Source organism: Euleptes europaea, chromosome 15, assembly GCF_029931775.1.
Source record: "Euleptes europaea isolate rEulEur1 chromosome 15, rEulEur1.hap1, whole genome shotgun sequence".
In the NCBI taxonomy this organism is placed as follows: domain Eukaryota; kingdom Metazoa; phylum Chordata; class Lepidosauria; order Squamata; family Sphaerodactylidae; genus Euleptes; species Euleptes europaea.
Window position 1 is genome coordinate 29,431,449 of NC_079326.1, and position 21,781 is coordinate 29,453,229.

The 21,781-nt window shown below is 40.4% G+C and overlaps 1 protein-coding gene across 3 annotated transcripts in view; it reads left to right on the forward strand.

Annotated features, from left to right (window-relative positions):
- GALNT13 (polypeptide N-acetylgalactosaminyltransferase 13) overlaps positions 1 to 21,781 on the forward strand; it is a 214,198-nt gene that overhangs the window by 85,194 nt on the left and 107,223 nt on the right. For all 3 annotated transcript variants that reach the window (XM_056861046.1, XM_056861044.1, XM_056861045.1), the window contains exons 3-6: positions 3,216 to 3,382; positions 6,258 to 6,465; positions 9,623 to 9,793; positions 18,441 to 18,558. In XM_056861046.1, the coding sequence (XP_056717024.1) occupies positions 3,216 to 3,382; positions 6,258 to 6,465; positions 9,623 to 9,793; positions 18,441 to 18,558 (664 nt within the window). The remainder of the gene's footprint in view (positions 1 to 3,215; positions 3,383 to 6,257; positions 6,466 to 9,622; positions 9,794 to 18,440; positions 18,559 to 21,781) is intronic.

Consider the following 21,781-nt stretch of genomic DNA (forward strand, 5'->3'; position numbering starts at 1 on the left):
TATTTTAAATGTTATGTGAGTTTATTATGTTGTTTACAAGATGAGCTTCAGCACTGCTGTTTAGAATCTGGCAAACTATTTTGTATGTAAAACCTATTCCATGTTTTTTGGGGAGAAACCTTTTACCTAGTTTTGTTATGCATATTAATAAAGGATTTAATATTACATTTTGGGAATGCAGCAATAGTGGAAGTTTAGATTGCTTTCTAGTAAATTTAATATTCTTCAAAGACACGCGGGACTTCAGCAACAGAACAGCAGATGGGTTTTTTGTATTTATCTTAACTGCAACGCCACTAGCTGTGATGCTTCACTGCAGTTTTTTTTAAGCTTATACCAGTATGAAAGTAACAAAGGAATTTTATGACATCTTTGTTTGTTTGTTTGTTGATGCCATCAAGTCGCAGGCAACTTACACCAACCCTATAGGGTGTTCAAGGCAAGAGATGTTCAGAGGTGGTTTGCTATTGCCTGCCTCTGTGTCATGACCCTGATGTTCCTTGGTGGTCTCCCATCCGAATGCTGACCAGAACTGACCATGCTTAGCTTCCGAGATCTGATGAGATAGGGCTAGCTTGGGCTGCACTTAAATGCTCCTAAATCATGCAAATATTCACATTGTTCAGTGAAAGTTTTGGAGCTTTTATGAGCAATGCTCTAGGAACACTACGTTTCTTCTCTATGGTTGAATATTGTGGGACCCACTGTGGAACACTTGTTAACCTGCCCAAAATGTTGGTGTGTATGTGTTAATTCAACCTTTCATTTAAAATAGCTCCCACTTGGGCTGCAAACTTTGTTTGGTGAAGTGGTAGAATAGGAGTAGGAGGGGAGACAACCATCTCCATATCCTCCCTACCAGAACTAAGGTTGAAGGCTGGGAATGTAGTGTAGACAGGTAGTTACAAGGAGTTATTATTGAAATGTTGCTATTGAAGTAGTAGAGTTAAATATAATTTTAAAAATATTTACTTTCATTTTTCTGAGGATTTATTGTTTCTTTATCTATTAAGTGAACCTGCAGTGAATCTAATGTGAATCCCAAATTAGATTTTTATTTTAAAATTGCAAAAAAAAAAACCACTCCCAAAATCTCAAACAGCATTTTTTCCAGATCACCGGATCCAGGGCATCTTTCTGTAACTTACCTACTCTAATAAAGTCTTTCTCTTCTTTTTAAAACACTTGACCTTTAAGCTTGATGTATCCCTTAGGAATCTCTTGTATGTTTTGGCATAGAACTCTGACATTTAAGGCTTCCCATAGTGATTGAATGCAGTGTACTGGGGTACTTTCCTTAGACATTTCATGCTGCATTTTGTATACCTAGTGTGTCCCATATATCTGTATCAAAATACGGTTTTAATTCCATTAGATAATGATAATTTTTCCTGCCATTGAGAACATGTTATGTGTAATAAAGAGTTTGTAATAACTCTTTATTGCAAAATGTAGAAGGAATTATGACAGTTTCTGGTACTGAACACAATCTTCTTTCTGGGAACTTCATATACTTGCCAGCCATACCTGGGAACCAATAGTCATTGATCAACCTGTATGGAACGTCCACATTCAGAGACAGTGTTTGAAAATTATCCTTAAGATAGAACCTGCCTTCCTACTTATGATAGGCTCTTGTTTTGATTTTCTACCCTATGCCAATGCACCAAGAAAGTCTAGCGCATCTTGGAAGTAAGCTGACTCTTTATAGACAAGCAGCATTGAATGTGTAATCTAGGAAGAGACGTTGCTTGTTTGTTTGAAGGATTATAGAGCTTTCCAATATGTGCACACTACTGAGGTGAATAAAACCAAGCGTATTAGTTCTTCCTCTTCATATCATCCTGTATTCCCTCAACTGTGATCAATTTTTAGACATTCATATTGAGGGATTCCTAGGTTTTCTCCCCCAAATTGGGATTAATATTTTTACACATTCTCCAGAACTACAGAATCTATATTTGTTGATCAGACGATAAGATGGGCTTAATTCTTGTTTTGTTTTCGTTGTTCCTGTAGTCATCCTTGTCAATTGTCAATGTTGATTAGACTGTGTTTTTACCTGTTGGGGCTTCTGCCTGTAAGAATTAGAGCAGAATAGGTTCACAACTGGAATCTAGTATTTTGCAATATTGAAGCCCTATTCAGATAGGATAGCTTAAGAGCCAGTTGATCTAGAGAGTGCTCACCATATGGGGGCTGGCATTAAGACTGAGTGAGTATGCCTTATAACTGCCTTATCCTGGTGGTGAAAAGTGCCATCAAGTCACAGCTGATTTATGGTGACTCTGAAGGGTTTTCAAGGCAAGAGGGAGCAGAGGTGATTTGCTATTGCCTTCCTCTGCCTAGCAACCCAGGTCATTCTTGGAGGTCTCCCATCCAAGAACTAACCAGGGCTGACCCTGCTTAGCTTCTGAAATCTGACAAGATCAGGCTCGCCTGGGACATTCTACTGGAATTGAAATTAACAGAGGCTGGCTAGTTTCTCTCATTTCCTTCTACTGGATTCCCCCCCCCCCCCAACCAACCAATGGTTCTTTAACTATCTGGAGGTGCTGATAATTTCCTTGTGATTTCACAAGCATATCATTGCCCTCTGAGGACCCAATTTTGTTCTCCTTTTTTTGTGGTAATCAGAATTGTATTCTGAGTAGTTTGCCTTATTTTGTAATGCCAGACTAGAAGCTTATTTGATTTGTTTGGCTTAAAATTTTTGGGCCTGGTTCAAAACCACATCAATCAAAACTCTAGGAAGTTTAATCCTGCCTTCACTAGGAAGTTAGGAGGACAGTGATGCTAAAACCTTTTTGTGTGTGTATGTGGTACAGGTACACTGTGTAAATGAGAAATAGATTCCCACAGGAAATTTACATCTCCATTTATTCTGTCTCTTCCTTTGCACAGTTTTGATGTTGTTGTCTTTTTTCATTTCATTTTCATTGTAAAATATTGATTCTTATTACTCTCAGTAGTAGAATACCTTAAGGAGGTGCATTTTATGAGACTTAATACTAATGTCCCTGTTAGCCACAGCATAGATCTGTTTGTTACCTCTGTGAATATCCATTGCCACTTTGGGGAGATTAATATTCTTCTCTCATCCTGCTTTCAATGCATCAACCTTGGGGCCTGCCTTCTAGAACCTGATTAACTTCTATGTCATTCATTTAGAATGAATTTCTGAATAAATTAGCCTCCTTTTTTGTCTTTGACAGATGCAAGACAAAAGTTTACCCTGACGAATTACCAAACACAAGTGTGGTTATAGTATTTCATAATGAAGCCTGGAGCACTTTACTTCGAACTATTTACAGTGTTATAAATCGGTCACCACGCTATCTGCTTTCTGAAATCATCTTAGTAGATGATGCCAGCGAAAGAGGTATGGATGAACAGAGTTGCCAATATGATTAGAAAATAAGCAGTAATTTCAGAATATTGTGACCTGTTGATAGATTAAAGGGTTTTTCCCACAATCCTTTTCTGGAAATCTCTTAATATTTTCCCCTATCTGTATGTTTCTTTTTCATCATGCAGTACTTTCCACAAAAGAATACCTTCTATGCAAAACAGTTATTTATTAATTTTTATTTATTTGCACTGTTTATGTTTATTTAGTTACATTATTTACAGTCTGCCTTTTTCAGTGGGACCCAATGTGGATTACACAGTCTATAGGATGGAACATTCAGTTAAAAATGCAATAGGATTTGGCTTGTAGACATATGGAACTCACCAGAAACCTGAAAAACAACTGAAGCAAAGCATTAAGTATCAGCATGACATGTTAAATGATGCAAAATCTCATAGTATGATCCTACTTGCAGCAATAGACTGTACAGACTATACACAGTAGTATAGACTGTAGTCCCTAACTCTTTACCCAAGTATCTTTCTGAACCTTTTTGTTACAGTACAGCCCTGTTATCTGTGTAGCATAATTCAGTTTGAATAATTCTATTTTGCATAGTTTGCAGAAAGCCAGGACAGTGGGATCCTTCCTTGCCTAGGTAGGCAGGCAGGCCATTCCATAAGGTGGGGACCACAGTGAGGAATGCACAGGTACAGGCAGCTTTGGATTTTGCCCATTTGCAGGTTGGGGCACCTTCAGAAGGCCCTGCTCAGATGAGCGAAGCTGTCATGGCAAAGCCTGGGGGAGTGGGGGTCCTGAACATATGAGACAGAGGCCATGAAGGGCTTTGTATGAGATAGCCAACACCTTAAATTGAGCTAATGGAATGACTGCAAAATGGGTTTCAAATGTATGCTCCCTCTGGCTCCTGATAATAGCCATGCTGTGACATTGTGCACCAACTGGAATCTGAGTTGATTTTGAGGGGAGACGGATGTACAGTGCATTATAGTGGATCCAGGTGGCCAGATCAGCTGACCAAGGTAGGGGGCCACCTTCCCAACCAGCATTACCTCTGCTTTTCCAGGGTTTCGTTTCAATTTCTTGATTCTTAGCCAGTTAACCATAGCCACAAGGCATAGATTCAGGACCTCCAACCTCTATCTAAGAGATTTTGATAAGGATATATAGAGCTGGGTATCATTGGCACATTGATGACAGCCAATCACAAAACTATGAATGATTTGTCCTAAGGGCTTTGCATAGAGATTGGAAAGGAAATTTTAAAAAACAAAATAGAACTTGCTTCTTTGGCTATATAAAAACAAATGCAAAGGGTAAGGCTAGCTGTTGAAAACCAGTCCTTTGTAGACTCAGTGGCCATTTATTCATGGCTGTAATTGAATTTGTTTGTCCCTGTCCTGCCTCATGTTTTATCACCCAAGATTCAAAAAATCGAACTCTTAGGGACAGGGACAAACAAATGGAGAGCAGCAGCAGCGGCGGCTCCTTTCTGCCCCCCAGACCAGTGCCTCTCTCTCCCTTTCTCCCCCCACCTGCTCCCACCTCCTCCCAGCACCAGGCAGCATCTCAGCCCACCTCAGAGCAGCCTGTTGCCCGAAGCCCCTCCATCAGAGGTGAAGCGGTGGCGGTGGCTCCTTCTAGCTCCACGGCTGCGCACTTCCAGCCACGGCAAACCTCCACCTGGCAACCTTATTGCCGGGTGGAGGCTGTGGCAGCTGGAAGTGTGCTGCCTTGGTGCTGGAAGGGGCTGCCGCTGCTGCATCACCTCTGATGGTGGGGCTCTGGGCTGTAGACTGAAGGCTGCTCTGAGGTGGGCTGAAATGCCAGTTGGTGCTGGGGGGGGGCAGAGGAAGGAGAGGGGGAGGGGGAGAGAGAGGCATGGTTAGAGGGGGGGAAGGAGCCACTGTTGCTGCTGTTGGGGCCAGGCGGTTGCTACAGCCATGGTAGTTTACCGTCGTTCTGAAATGCACCAGCAAACTCCCGTGGCTGTAGCAAAACACCCATTTAAATCGGGACATCGCAGAACTTTTAAAACCTGTGGAAGTCCCGGAAATGGGTGGGTCGATCCCACAGCCGGGCTCCGACTATGCATGCTTACTCTGCAAATTCGCTACATTCGCGGGAGAAAAGAGGGACAAGACAGCCATGCATAAATGGCCAGTGACTCAGATTTTGCAGGCTTTTAGAACAAAGAGATGTGTGCTTCTTCAGGTAAGGGAGACAGATAGTGAGAAAGTATTTAAAAGAGCTCCAGTTTTCCTGAGTTGGGCTATTCTCAGCAATCCAGAGGATGGTCCTTCTCTGCTGGGTTTGTGTCAGCAGAATTGGCATTCCTCATTTTGTTCTTCTGCTACATCAGGAATATTGTTTCTCTTGCGTTTGAAAGATCCCTCATTTTATACCCTTAAATGTTGGGAAGGAGAAGTGTAGGCACCTGCCTTCTGCTATGCGTGTGTGTGTGCATGCATGCATGCCTGTCTGTGCACAGGATAACCTATGTCAGGGTTCTCCACCTCATAGTCATCTTCAGATTACTACCGTCTTTGGCCCTGGTGCTGTTTTTAGGAATATGTGAAATAAATGGATGTTGTCTTCAACTCAGCAGGTCAGAGCATGACACTGCGTTCTTAGTTTCCTGCACTTTGGCGAATTAATTCAATGAACTTGAAAAAATGGCTCATTATATTTCTTTGTTCGTCTCCCAATCCACAACCCTTTGACCTTTTGTATATTTGTTTGTTAAAGTCTAGTAAAGAAGTTACCCTTTCATCAACCAGCACGGCATCATATCAGTGTGATTTTAATTCTGTATTCCTTTGGCTTCTGAATTTAGCTTGAACAAATCCTTTGTTGCATTTTCTTCCTTAATTGCCTTTGGCAGACTTTCTGAAGGCCCCATTAGAGAATTATGTGAAAAATCTGCAAGTGCCAGTAAAAATTATTCGGATGGAGCAGCGGTCAGGTCTGATTCGAGCTCGGCTTAGAGGAGCAGCAGCTTCGAAGGGACAGGTCATAACTTTCCTGGATGCACACTGTGAATGCACTTTAGGCTGGCTGGAGCCCCTGTTGGCAAGAATAAAAGATGACAGGTGAGAGTTCAGAGCTGATGTTGTACTTCACGTGTATTGTGGCAGCATCCATCAACAGAGCTTTAATTAGGGGCTTGTTTATTATTAATTACTCACTTCTATTTTGCAAAAATTGGAACAAAGAGAGAACAACGTGGATCACACCTATCTTAACAAAGTACAGTCTTCCCTCTGAACCCTGGATCATTCTTTTTCTTCTATCAGACTTAGAGGTAGATAGCGTGAAAATCCATCAGGTCGCCAAATATTTAACCCAGATAATGGTTTCAAAACTATCCCTGTAAATGACACTGGCATGTAGCCTAAGAGATTTTGTGGAACATTCATAAAGTTATTATAAGCTTTTTACACTTCATGTATTTTTATATGTTCTAGGCATTTATGTGTCATATGTATATGCTTATGACTTTGTTGTTCATGAGCAATAAATGAATATACATTATTAATTACTCTATTCTCGGTCTTTAAATGTTCCCCCAGGTGCCCAAAACCTTTCTGAGCCTGTGGGCACCTTTGGAATTCTGAAACAGGATGGGGAGTGCAGTCACAAAAAGACCACGGCAGGAGGTGGAGCCAAACACAAAATGGTTGCCACAGGAGGTGGAGCCACACAGACAGAAAAAGCACACATGCAGGGGAGAAGATGGGTAATGAAAATACACTGGGGGAGAGGTGGGGAGAGAGAATAAAACAAACACTGTGGTGGCAACTGCCACTGGAAAAAATGTTATTTAAATCTGCATAGCTGATCAGCTCTTCAGTGGCCAAGGAGAAACCTTACTGGAACAAATTCATGTGCATTTTGTTAGGACTTCAACATTTAGCTGGTTAAATGGTTTGATTAATCAACAAAAATTCATTAAAATGGTACCCACAACTAAAGAGACGGCAGATTTTAAAAAATAGTTAATTTGGAAAGGAAAAGCACTTACAGAAAAGTTAGATGTCATGCACCATCTTGGAGGCCTTCTTGTTTCTTTATCTCTCAGAAGGCAGATGCCTGTTCACCAGCATCTGCTGAAACGTACATACAGTCTCAAAGAAAATATGTTTCTCTTCTACCTTCAGATCTGTTGGTTGGGATCCAGAGTAGAATTTTAATCATAGAATGGGGTTTTGCTTATCTCACTGCTCCTGCTACAAATGCTTGTGTCTGTTCCTCACCTACACAAAGAATGTTGTGTGGTTAATCCATGAAAATTTCCTCAGAGGTGTGCTCTGAGGAAAAATGTGTTATAATTTCAGATCCAGGATTAGGTGTTGGGGGTGTGTGTGAATTGCTGATTTTGGGATAGGACATTAGCAGTTTGGGATTCAAATTGCATGTGATGAATCAATCATTCAGTTACTATGAGACACATGTCTTCATGCTAGGCATCTACTGTAGGGGTACCCTAATTAGCAAATAGTAATAAAAGTATTTAAGGAGTTCCTGAAGGAGGAGATGGTGGTGGTGGTAGACAGCTGGGGCATGGGAGTCTGAGGGCTAAGCCATATGATTTATTTCTTTATGGGTTGTCTCTGGGTTCATCACTTTGATAGAGTCAAATGTCAGCTCCAAGAATGTCTCTTTAAAGCCATAGATGCTGATTTTGCTGATCAGGGGTTCCACAGGTGGAGGAGAGAATTCTTTGTTCCCTCCCAGCCTTTTTTCCTGATCCTAAAGAACCCCTGCTAGGATGGGAATTGTCTCCAAAAGAGTTTGGCTGGGAGCAGTCACCTCCTGATCCCTTGCAAGGATGCAATTGGTACCTGGGAAATCAGGATGATGATGATGATGATACTGCTGCTGACATTAAGTACCTGAACTTCAAAAACAGCACTGGTATTTCATGGAGGAGGGGGGGGGAGGTGTTTTTTCTAATGCCTAAGAATCCCACATTTTTGTTATCATTCCAGAAAATTATGGTAACAACCCTAAACAGCAATTTTTGTGTATATTTTTGGCTTGGGAATTTCAGAACCCCTAGAAATTACAGGACCCAGCCCTTTCATGGGCAAAAGCACCCTGCATTTGTTTAGGGAGTGGTGGGTTGGAATACAACCCATTGTTTTGTTCATAAATATGTGCTGATTTAATTGATTATATATAACTCATGTGATCCATCAACTTTTTTCACTAGGTAACAGTGCTAACTTTGAGCTTTTGAAATGAAAGGAGGAGTTTTTAAATGATGCTATTTCTGCTATTAACTTGTTTGGTGCCAAACATTCTTTGTACAGAAGTCACTGCCTCCCCCAGTTGGTTGTACTTTTCCCCACTCCATATTGCCTGCTGCTCCAGTGTCTACCCTAAATTTTGGACTCAGTTTTTTAGGAAGGGCAAGGAGCTGCACCAAAATGGGGCCAGAAAAGTCTTGTGGAAGTGCTTTTTGTCCATGCAAGAGATGTTTGTGTCCAAACCACAATGTTTTGTTGTGGTTGTTCTGGCATCTAGCCACTAATTGTGTTGTCAAACTAATTTGTCATCTTTGTTTTCATTTTTAAATATGAATTATACACAGTCAATTTCCCTAGTTGGTTTTTCATTTGGTTACTTAGAGACAACCGAGATGCATGCATCTCATTGTTTTCCAACAGATACTCTCACACTTGAAAAAAATATTATGATTTCTGTCCAAACCAGTTCTGCTGAAATTAAAATCAAGATAAACAACAAGGAAAAAATTGTACAGCTTGTTCTATTATCTCTATTTTCCTGCCTACCTGCACTAAGTTAATGAGTGAGCAAATCACATTTAAATCAAAGGAATGTAAGAAAGCAGAGAAACTTAACTAGGTTTAAATCTCGTTGAAATAAATGGAACCTAGGTCGTCAAAATGTTCATATTCACTTAAATTTAGTAAAGGGCAATTTGTATATGGAGGCAAGTTTCTGTCCATATATCCCTAGTTGGGTGGGGAACTGTATGAGCAAATGAGCGTTGTACCGTCTGCTCTTCTCCCTGTTTCAGAGCCAGAGCTACATACATGGGAAAAGTAGCAATTATGTTTGGAAAGACAAATGGTAGGAAGGACTGGGTTGGATTTAGTCCTCTACCTTCTATTGTTCCTTCAAATAAGTATGTTGCATGTACTCAGCCCTGAACAGATGAAGCCAGAGTTTTCCGTGGAATGAAAAATATATCTATGCATGTATACTTTATTCTTTTTCTAGGAAGATTGTAGTTTGCCCAATCATTGATGTGATCAGTGATGACACTTTTGAGTATATGGCTGGGTCAGACATGACTTACGGAGGATTTAACTGGAAACTTAACTTTCGTTGGTATCCTGTTCCCCAGAGAGAGATGGACAGAAGGAAAGGAGACAGAACACTGCCTGTAAGGTAAGAAGTTTATGATCACTGGCTGGTTGTTGATGTACATGTGTGTGTTATTCACATCTCTGATTAGTCTTAGAAATAGGACACCTGCATAATGTGCTGATTAGCATAAAATATGAACTTCTGTGCAGTAGTCCATGGAATATATCAAAGCAGGGAAAATGTCTTGTATTCCTGCATTCAGTATAGGGGGGAAAAACTATGAACATTCTTCTTTCTTTTTCTTTAAGTTTAATATTAAGAACATTGGGATGAAGATAAATTTTAACCATCACCTTAAAAGTGTGGGGTTTGAGCCTATAAAATTACAGAAGTCTCCTGAGAATTTTAATTCTTAGAGTTATTTGCAAGAGGTTGCCCAATTCTGGAAGTGAAGTTGAGAGTGTTTTCTACACCCTTGCAGAGGCTGCTGCAGTTTGTGGAATGATATAGGGAGATCATCTGCATGCAGAGCTGAGGACTTCATTCTGCTCAGGATGAGAGCTTTGATCCAGAAATTGACAAATATTAAGTCATGTGTTTTAGCCACTGTATCCCTGGATATCTCCACCGTTTATGTATATCGGGGAGGAGGAGTCAGTGCAGGTTCTGAGCTTTTCTGCTCAGCTATGCCTGGAATGGGAGCTATTATCTTTAGCTGATACACTTACATAATTCCCGGGTAATTAACTTTCAATTTATGGGATTTTATAAATTCAGTATCTGGCTGCCTACATCAACTATAAGAACTGTGGCTTTCATTTTAAAAAGAAATAATCTTGTAGAGAAAAACTAACTACATTTAAAAGCCAGAAACTGAACAGCGAGGAAGCTAAGAGCTTTCATGATGTCCATATTAAAAGCCAGAAACTGAACAACAAGGAATCTAAGCATTCATGATGTCCATATTATCACCAAAATAGCATGAATCTGTGGGCTGCCTGATGATTTTGAGTATTTTCAGTTGTCACCCATGTATTCTTGTAGCCTTTATTTAAAGTTAAGATCTTTTGGTCAGTCTTAGGAAGTGTGTAACTGGTCACAGACAGGATCATCATGATGTGCATTGGACAAGCCTAATACATTTGTATAAGGAACAGCAGCGGTGGGTGTCTCTTGCCCTCCCTTCCCAGTCCAAATACCTCAACTTTCAATGTATCAAATATGTCAAAAAGAATTAACACAGCATGGAAAACCAATCTTCCACCCATTAGACACAAATTCCCCAAAAATTGTACATGATGACTTACCATTTTATCAAATTATTTTAAAAAACAAAGAAAACCCAAAGCATGAGTAAAACAAAAACAGTTTCACAGGTAAGGTTAGGCAGACAACATTAAAATGTTGACCCACTTAAAGCAGAATATAGAGGGAGGTACTTGAGGGACTAGATTAATTCATGCCATCGTATTCCCTATTACTATGTATGGGGTGAAAGCTGGACAGTGAAGAAAACTGATAGGAAGAAAGTAGATTCCTTTGAAATGTGGTGTTGGAGGAGAGTGTTACGGATTCCGTGGACTGCCAAAAGAACAAATCAGTGGGTTATGGATCAAATCAAGCCTGAACTGACCCTGGAAGCTAAAATGACTAAACTGAGGCTGTCGTATTTTGGTCACGTCATGAGACGACAAGAGTCACTGGAGAGGACAGTCATGCTGGGAAAAGTTGAGGGCATCAGGAGGAGAGGAAGACCCAACAAGAGATGGATTGACTCAATATAGGAAGCCTCAGCCTTCAATTTGCAAGATCTGAACAAGGCTGTCAAAGATAGGACATTTTGGAGGACTTTCATTCATAGGGTCGCCATGAGTCGGAAGCGACTTGACGGCACTTAACACACACACACACACACACACACACACACACACTTGAAGGAATCCTGTGAAAACAAGCATTTCCAAATGCATTCGGGGCTGCTGCTGAAGAAATGTTTAGGAATGGAGCACAGAAATATTCATGTTGCTTGGATGGATGGGTAGGGGACCACCACAAATAAGAGAGGCTCAGTTTTATCACCTTCAGCTCTCTCAGATCTATTGTCTGTTTCCAGTCTTGGGCTGTGTATGAACCAAACCTCAAGTCCTTAGGTAGCCGGGAAGTACCCTAATAAAGCTGATTGTTCTTTAAGTTGGTCAGTGCGGGCATTTATTAAATTCAATTTTCCTGTAACATGCAGATCTTATAGTGGTCACATGAGAGTTTTACTGTTCTGTTATCAGAGGAAAGGCCCTTGTGGAAGATCAATGAAGAGATGTGATTTCCCCCTTGAGTCCCCTTCAACCATGTTACACACTAGAATTGATTACTAATATGAGCAGAACAGATTACTAATATGAGTTACAAATATTTGCTGGGGGAAATATTAGGGATGACCCAGGCTAGCCCAATCTCAAAAACTAAGCAAGGTCAGCCCTGGATTCGGATTTGGATGGGAGTATTTGGATGGGAGACCACCAAGTAAGTCCAGGGTCGAAACGCAAAGGCAGGCAATGGCAAACTACCTCTGCTCATCTCTTGCCTTGAAAACCCTATGGGGTCAACCATAAGCCGGCTCTGACTTGATGGCACTTTCCACCACCAAACTATTAGGCAATCTCAAGCATCTTTATCAATGCAACATTTTAGATAGGCCTAACATGTTGTTCAAAATACAATGATGATGAAAATGTGCTCAGTTTGAGGTATGTATTTTTGATTTTGCTTTCCTATTACTGCAGACAATAAGATTCACTTTGGGTTGAAATAAAAGTCAAGATAAGTGGCCACTGTGTGCCTTAAGAATAACAATCAGATTTTTCAGTTGTCATGTAATGTCCTGGGATTGTTAAGGAGTTGAAGCAATAGAAATATTAGCCCTTGTAGAGTTAGCTCAAATTTATGGCAAAGGTTAATTAAATCAGTGAAAGCATTATAAATGCCCTGGGTGATTGTCATCTAAGACAGCTGTAAAAAGAGAACATGGAGCACAATTTATTCCTGAAAAGGGGAATTTGACAGATAGTTCCTTTATCACATCTTCAGTGGACAGAAGCTAGAGGATGCCTTTGAAAACATTTCCAGTCTGTAATTAATAATGCTTAAGGTTGCAAACAAAGATTTAGGGTTTAGTTAAAGCGTCATTAAATCATACTATTCCAAGTTCAAGCCTATGCCACTGATCACTATTTAAAGTCAGATTTCTGTTTGTTTTAAGCTAACAGAGAATAAAAGAATGTCTGCAATATTAAACCATTGACTTTAAAATCCAGGGGCCCTCTGAAGCAATCCTGGAGGATTGCAGCCAGCTTGTGTTGTTTTTTCTCTCTTCAGATTTCCTTACTTATGTTTTGTATGAAATGAAAATATGGAAAGCGCTGCAAAGTAGGGGAAATACCAAGTTTTCTCTCTCTGTTTGGTGACTCTAGTTATAGCTATGATACTCTGTGGCTCAGGAACCACAAGTGGCTCTTTGACATGACACATTTGGCTCTTCTAAGTAGTTTTCTTCAGGGGACCCCTACCCTGTGTTTCAGGAAAGTGGACAAGGCCCTTTGGCTGGTGGTTGGCAGGTGATTCCTATATTGAAACAGCTGCTCCCACCAGGAATGGCTGCAGGCCTGACACCAGGGATGGAAGTAAATGTGGCAATTTTGGATGAGAGGTAGTTATAAATGTGGCTCTCCATGTGCAATTCAGCGAGTCCCACTGAATTATAATAAGAGCCTGAAAGTTGATCCATTAAGAAGAGCTGAGGAAGAAGACCCAGCCTTGGAACACAGATTGCTAGCTAATACCTAGGAATCCATCCCTCTGCTGATAAATTCAGTAAGCCAGGCTTGTACCTGACTATAGGGGCCGTTAACAGGTTGCAAGGTTTCTGATTCAGGACTTCTCCCCTCTAAAGTAAACCTGTGTTATTTACATGGGTGAAAACTGGAACTTCTTTCATTTGGGTCTTGGATCAAACATGTCACGAAGGAAAATGTAGTGGCAAGAAACTGAATTACCTATTTTGTTGTAAAATCAATGCATCATGGGTTCCTCAGTGTAACAATCTTCTTTATTCATCCATTGTTAAGCTTTAATAGATAGGTAGAACAATGTATTCTTATGAATTTGATGCTGGCAGCTCAGGCTGCTAATGAGCTGGTAGAGTTTTTTTTGCACTGCGTTGGTATGTTTAATATCCCAGCCACTTTCTGAATCAAATAAACTAATGGCACCACTTCAGGTAGTTTGTAAGTATGAACCTTGGAAATCACTTGATGAATCTGGATCTGCACTTGGCAGGGCCTTGCTAGTGATTACTAAATTGGAAGGATGCCTTTTTCCCACTGGGGAGGAATACCCTGAAACATAAGAGTGACAGCAGTTGGATTTCTTGCATTACAGACTTCTGGTGGCTCGCATGCCTGCATTCCTCTCTCTGACCACTCAAAGCAGCCTGAAGCCTTAAAACAGCAGGAAGGAAAGGCTGGCAGTTAGATTGCTGCAGAGCCCTTTAGCGGGACAGTGTTTTGTGATGCTCATCCTTTGTAACTTAGGCTGCATATGTTTTAACAAACCTTTTAAGTGTATTGCTGTCGATGCTTTGTTGTAGTAGAAAGAAGAGTGGTTGTAGGGAAAGGGGAGTGTTGGACTAGCTCATGCACAGAGAGAACACAAATGTATTTCTCTCATAATCATTCAGCACCAAATTGCATGGTAATGGCTGTCATTAACAGTAACACTTGGAAGCTGGTTCATGCGCTACATTCCATTTTCACAGTGACTAATAAATTGGCTGTTAAGTTTTATCTTAGTGTAAAAATTCTTGAGGCATATTGTGATATGAAGTAATTGCTTAATTCAAGAATATGTGCCTTGTCACCTGCAGGTACTCCTTTAAAAAGGTGATATAGTATCAAGGGGGTGTTAGCCACAGGGTACCTGTCCATGCTTGTGGGGGCCATCGCTGCCCCTCCAGCTGAAGTGCCACCTCTGTGGACTGGTTCGTAGGTACCTGGGGTTTAGTGATGGGCTTCATGTAGCAGAAGTATTGTGTGATAGAAGAATCCCCTTCAATGCACAGGTATGCCACTTGTATGAGTTAGGTGTTCCATACCAATACCTGGCTTTGAATGGAAGCATCATGTGCACAGTTAACTCAGAAGAGGGTCAAGGAGGGCTTCCTTATCACTGGACATTATTATGCTGACTGTTGTGCTGAATGTTGCCTGCCTGTAAACCAGGCCAGTGTGTCAGTAATGTAAGAAAACTAGTTCACATTGGTAGTCATCTTACACAAGCTGCACAGGTCAGAATCTTGCCTTGCTGTCTCTGTACATATGTCCCAGTGCTCAGGACAAGTGCCTTCCTGCTCAGTTGTCTTCTTATGCTTGCCACCTCTCCAAAAACATCAGCATAAACCTTCCCCACATGTTTTTATCTCAGTGAGCTCTCTTGGAATAGAAAAGTTTCAAGGAGCTGTGTAGAGGTAGAGCATGTTGAACCCGGGTTCAAATCACCATTCAGCCATGAAGCTGGACCAGTCACTACCCTATCCTACCCTAAATCACAAGATTGTTGTGAAGGCAAAATGAAGGTGGGGAGAACCATATATGCCACCTTGAGTTCCTGGTAGGAAAGGTAAGGCGAAAGTGTGATAGAAAAATTAGGAAATACATACAAAGACAGACGCTCAGATCGGGAGCCTACAAAGAGTGGTGTGTATTCTGTAAAACCAAAGAATTGAACCACTCAGAAGAAGATACTGAGGCATTTGGCACTCAGGACAAAACATATCTCTTAAAGTATGAGATTTGGCATTTACCCCCTACTTAAACAGCTAAACCACTCCTAGGAGTTCACATTATTACAGGGAGACACCCTGCTGAGAACACCATGTTAAGAGGAGTTGTGTTCATTCCATGATGAACTACCGTGTTGGTGTGGTGTTTGTGATGCAGCATTCACCATGAAGTTGTGTTTTGTTTTGTTTTATTTTTGCTGAAAACTGGCACTTTAAGCTGCTTTTTTCTGATTGCCTTTGTTAAATCATTCCTTGGTCTCTGGCTTACTGTGAGTTTTTGGTTGCATTATTCCTTGTCGTGCCAACTTTTGTACATAATTGATATGGCAGAAATTATAATAATCTTTTTGTCTGGATTTCTTTCCCTCAATTTCTATTCTAGTATGTTGGCTGCAATCCTCCATTCTTTTGAACTTGGTAGGCTTTTGTTTGTATACACATTTATGGTAGCAGTTTTATTTTTTTCCAGCACCGAGCTTATAAAGTGGGCAGGGTCCCCCATGTTATGAGTTTGGAACCAGTTTCTTCTCCCTTCCACAAAAAGATACCTTATGTGCAAAACTGTTGATATTGAATTTGAGCAGTCCAATAAAAAATATAGACAGCATCAACAAATCCTGGCTCAGTAAATGTTGTTTCTTAACAACTTCTGGTGTGTGTGCGAGCATGTTTAGCAATTGATCAGATTTCGCTGGGATGGAAGGTCACAGAAGGTGCAAAGTCACGCTCATTAATGATCAAGGAAACAATTTTACGCTTATGATGATAAGGGTTTAGGAAATGCTTGTGCTGATTGAGAGTATCAAAATCTGCCAGTTATGTAGCCATGTGACTTAAAGAGCACACCGTTTGAGCAACCCCCAGTCAGATTTGGGGCAGAGAGAAAATACTTGCATGCAATTCATAAGCAATTGTGAGTCAGTCATAATGAACTGAATTCATTGGGTTGGAACATAAGGAATGGAATGACATTGTGGAGGATTTTGCCTTCTTTCCCATCCCACTGCAGCCCCCTTTGCCCCCTGAGAATCTGTTTCTGAAGGCTGTGAAGGCTGATGTGGAGGGACTACAGCCAGAAGAGGAAAGTGGCAACCTCCATTTTGCGCTAGTCAAGCAAGAACTTAGCAAGACACGAAAGGGTGCTTTCTGCCAATGCCCCTGTCTGTCTGTAGTTCTCAGTGCTGCATCCCATGCCATTGCAGAGAGACTGAGCCTAAAGCAAGGGTCCCCAATGTGATGCCTGTGGGTACCATGGTGTCTGCCAACACCTTTCCTGGCACCAACCAAGTGTTTTTAGAAAGTGGGTGGGGCTAGGTGGGGCTTTTGCCTAGCAGGGCTTCTGATTGGCCATTGGAGATTTGATTGGCTGTGCAGATTTTTTTTACAACATTGCTTTGACAGCTGCTACCACCACAGCACAAGGATCGTTGTGTGACTGAAGGTAAGCTACAGCAGTCATTTTGTGGCTGGCTCCACCTCCTGTGACAGCCATTTTGTGGCTGTGCCCACCATAGGGTTGCCAACTTCCAGGTACTAGCTGGAGATCTCTTGCTATTACAACTGATCTCCAGCCGATTGAGATCAGTTTACCTGGAGAAAATGGCCACTTGGGCAACTGGACTATATGGCATTGAAGTCCCTCACCTCCCCAGACCCCGCCCTCCTCAGGCTCTGCCCCAAAAACCTCCCACTGGTGGCAAAGAGGTACGTGGCGACCCTAGCCCACCACCCTGTATCAGAATTCCAAAGGTCCACACAAGCTCAAAAAGGTTGGCTACCCCTGCCCTAAAGAGTCACTTTTTAGGAGTCCAGAGGGCTATAGTAAGAGGAAGATAGGAGAAATGCCTTGCATGAACTCTCTCTGTTTATAGTTCTTTAGGATCCAACCCAGGGGGAAATGTGCACTTGAAATCTTTGTATCAAAACAACAGTTTAAAATGAAACGGAATAATTCACTAGAACTAATTAGCTTCATTTGTGTGTGTGTTTCCATTGTTCTGTGAGTGTCTGGATAGTGTAAGTGAAGCTCTCTGAGATGTAGAGAGAAAACACACGTTTCCTTTTTAATAGTAAAGACGTAATATTTGTTTTCAGTTTCTACCTACTTCTTAGCCGAATAAGGTGCCCAGACTTAAATAATCATATAGAGGGGGGAAATCCAATATGTATCAAATATATAATGTATACACTTTGATAAATCAATGCAAAATAATCAATAAAAACTGCATTACTAAGGCAGGTTGGTGTTTTCTCAGCTGTTCACTTGTGCACTCTTAAGTGAAGGTTTATGGCACCCCATAGAATTTAAGTAATCAAATCACTGGGGGGGGGGGACATCAATTCCTCATTCTAATGTCTCCATGATGGGGTTTTTGAACATGAAGCCAATACATTTATTGCTGTGTATAACTAGATTTTAAAGAAATTAAGCTAGATTTAATTTTTTAAAGAAGTAATAGATATTTTCAGGCAATGAAACATTGACGTTTGTAAATACCCAGTCACTAGATTTGCCTTTTCTATAAACACTGTGAAGCTGTTTAACTCAGGAAGCTATCAAACATTTCCCACTTGTATTTAGATTATGTTTCTAGATGTGGATGGCAATATTCCATTTACTAAACAGTGTGAGGTATAGCGTTTAAAACAAAAAGAGAACAATTTTCAAAAAGAAATCTGAAGTGCATGCATGATTTAGCCAGGTATGAGACTTTTGCTCTGGACAAATGCAGGCAAAAGCAATATACACCTTTAGTTTATCGTAAATAGATTGTGATTATGTCTGAAGCATCTGGAGGATGTGTGCTATACTATCACTTATTAAATTCCACACAGTATCTTTCAAAAGGTTTGTTTTTGTGTTTGTTTTTTGTGTTTGTTTTTGTTTTCAACTAGGACCCCTACTATGGCTGGTGGCCTATTTTCTATTGACAGAAACTACTTTGAAGAGATAGGAACTTACGATGCAGGAATGGATATCTGGGGTGGAGAGAATCTTGAAATGTCTTTTAGGGTAATTCACCATTTTACTTCCTTTTCTGACAACTGGCATGGTTATTCTGTAAAATGTTGACTTTTACAGTGGGTTCATTTTGCTCATTTTATGTAAAATGCAACTTTTAGTCTGGTCATTTTTCCCTCTGTTGCATTCAATATTAACAATGTTTTAGAAACTTTTGGTGCTTAAAATAGCATTGAGATATGCACAAATTGATATGCTCTAAGGTTTCACTCAAGTAATAAAAAAGACAATATGAATGCACAATAAATGTACAGCATAGAAAACTGTCATGCATTTTCAGCAGGAGCTTCCAAATGTCATTAATTTAGAAACTATTAATGGGATTTATTTTACTGTGCTCTATTTGAGATTATGACCAGATCTGATTCACACTCTGGTGCATACCAACTTAATTCTTTTAAAAAGTCTGACTGGATTTCCTTTATTTAGAATGACTTTCTAAACATATGAAAATAGAAAACTGATTTTTAAAAAATGTGCAATGTCAAAACATGATGAATGACTGAACAAAAGTGTGTTAGAAAGTTTGGGATTGGTTGACCTGCTTGCCCACTAACAGGACAACCAGACCCATGTTTGCTGCTCACGATGTGTACAACATCATAAGTGTAGACCAGCCTTACTATGCATGTATCTATATGTGTGTGCCCAGTTTTCATAAAAGGACATGGATGGAATAAGGAGACTGAGTATACGTATGGTACACATGATGAGGGGAAGTAATCGATCTATGCTCACATTGGTGATGCTGTACACACAGATGGGTGAGAATGCGAGTAAGGGGCTTCCTTCTGCCAGAGCAAGTTGGGAAGGAGTAGTTGGGTCAATTCATGGTTTTATAGCTTTCTTTTGAAGAAAACACTATTAATGTGATTTTTCCCTGTTGTATTTAAGGCTAGAATTTAGTAATATTTATGACAAACTGACACAACCCCACTCTAGAGAAACTTTACCAGTATTCGTTTTTTTCCTAGTGAACTTCCATACTGTTGACAAATGGATGAGTCAAAGATATTTGGTTTACTTATTTAGTAATTTTTTCTCCGAAGAGCTCATTCTCCAAAGAGCTCAGGACAGTGTACATCCTTTTCACCTTCTTGACTTCATCCTCACAACATCCTGTGAGTTAGTTTAACCTGAGAAAGAGTGACTGGCTGAAGGTCACCTAGTTATTGACAGAGTGGGGATTTGAACCTGGGTTTGCCAGATCCTAGTCTGCCTCCCTATCCAGTACACCACACTGTCTCTCAGATTTCTCATTGAGTGCTATGACTTGACAGTTTGTGTTAGTTTTGTGTCTTTGTGTTTTGTCCTCTTTGACTGCCCTAATAGCACTCCTTGTGTAACCTGTGACAGAATATTTCCCAGGCAAATGCACTTTCTTACTACCTCAGCACTGGTGAGAAATAATCTCTCCTCTCTATCCTCAAATTCAAAGAGAGAGAGATGTAACGGTTATCGTCTTACTCTGGGTTGCCTTGGGTTATGCTCAAAAGCAGCATGAGAAACTGAGAACCTTCAAATCACAATGTCACTTGACAAGCTGATCCTTTTCCTCAAAGGTCAGGCAGCAGAGTTAAATGAGAGTCTGATCCTTTCCTTGCACCGGTCTTTTGGAAGGATAAGGTTCTTCGGAAGGATAAGGTCCTTCGGAAGGATAAGGTCCTTCATTCATCACATGCTGGTTGGTGATGAGAGAAATTGTCATTGTTTCCAGTGTGTCCCAGCGTGGCACAATTTGGACTGGAAAGACTTTTCCATGTAAACCTTCTAATTGGATGTAGCATTACAAGGATGTTGGAATCAAAGGCATTAAGACCCAGTCTAGACAAAGCTGTACACATTCTTTTGTCCCATTTATATTGATATGATAAAAGTTTCTTGCCTAAAGAAGAAGAAACAAACTCAGAGCCAGATAGCATTGGTATGATGTCATTTAGATATAAGTTAAACAACAGGGGGCCCAAGATACACCCCTGCTTTACTTTACTGGTAATTGGGATTTTCTCCATTAAAGAACCTGAGGTACCCACCCTAATTTTTGCAGAGATGTTAGTGTGTTGTTCCTGTAGCAGAAATAGTATGTGCTTATCTATGTTTGGGCAACCAACTTTGTCCAAAGGCATTCTCTATCAATAGAGTCAAAGACAGTTGTCAGATCTACAAAGGATTGAGTCAGGCCCTTGATACTTGGAAAGGCTAGTTGATTAAGAATTTGACAGTAATTGATAGTACATTGCCCTTTTCTAAAGCCTGCTTGCTCAGGATGAATGACATGATTGGTTAAACCTCCCAATCCTCCAATTTGCGTAGAAGGAATTTGCTGTACAGTTTGGCAGCTATGTCTATCGTGCTTATTGGACGATAGTTCTGAGGGTCCGTTTTATTCCCCCTTTTAAACACAGGGACTACAGTACTCAATTTCCACCTCGTGGGGATAACACCTGTTGAATATATCTGAGTGAAGAGCTTTGCTAAAATGGGTGCCCACCAATCAGGAAAGAGCTTGAACAACTCTGGGGGAATCAAGTCCTCGCCAGGGGACCATTTATATCAATGGGAAGACAAAGAACATGCTAAGATGTCTCTGATTTGAAAGTAGTGGGGGGAGAGAGTGTTGTGCAGTATATAAGAATAAGTTCCCAAAGATTATCTACCAGAACTAGCAATGAAGAGTGGCTCATGTGTTCTTTAACAAGACAAGCTTTCTCCTCTCAAAAATTGTATCCAATCCTGCATCTTATTTATAGTTTATCCTATGCTGAAATGCTGCCGTGGTTTGAGTTTATATCTTATTGCTGATGTTTTGTTGAGCTTATAGCACTGTGTGCTTGCTACATTTAGAAAGGCATCAAAAACAGTTTTATTCCAGAAACCATTTGATGAAGGGTAAATTGTTTCAGCAGATTTGTCAGTGTTGGTTTTAATTCTCTGTGTGTATGTGTTTTAAAAAATTGAGTGCTTTTTAATTTGCAATTTGTGCATTTTAATCTGTTTTAATGTTGCTAATTGGACTGGTACATTTCAATCTGAGTCAATGAGGCAGGATATACATATTTTAAATAAATATATAATTTTGATTACTGTTAAATACACCTAGTAAATTGGCAGTTTTAAATAGTTTCTTTTAAAAATGAAGAAAGCAGCAAATTGGAGTTGACGGAAAATGTAGGTCATGTTTTGATGCATTCATAAGGCAACATTGGAAATTATT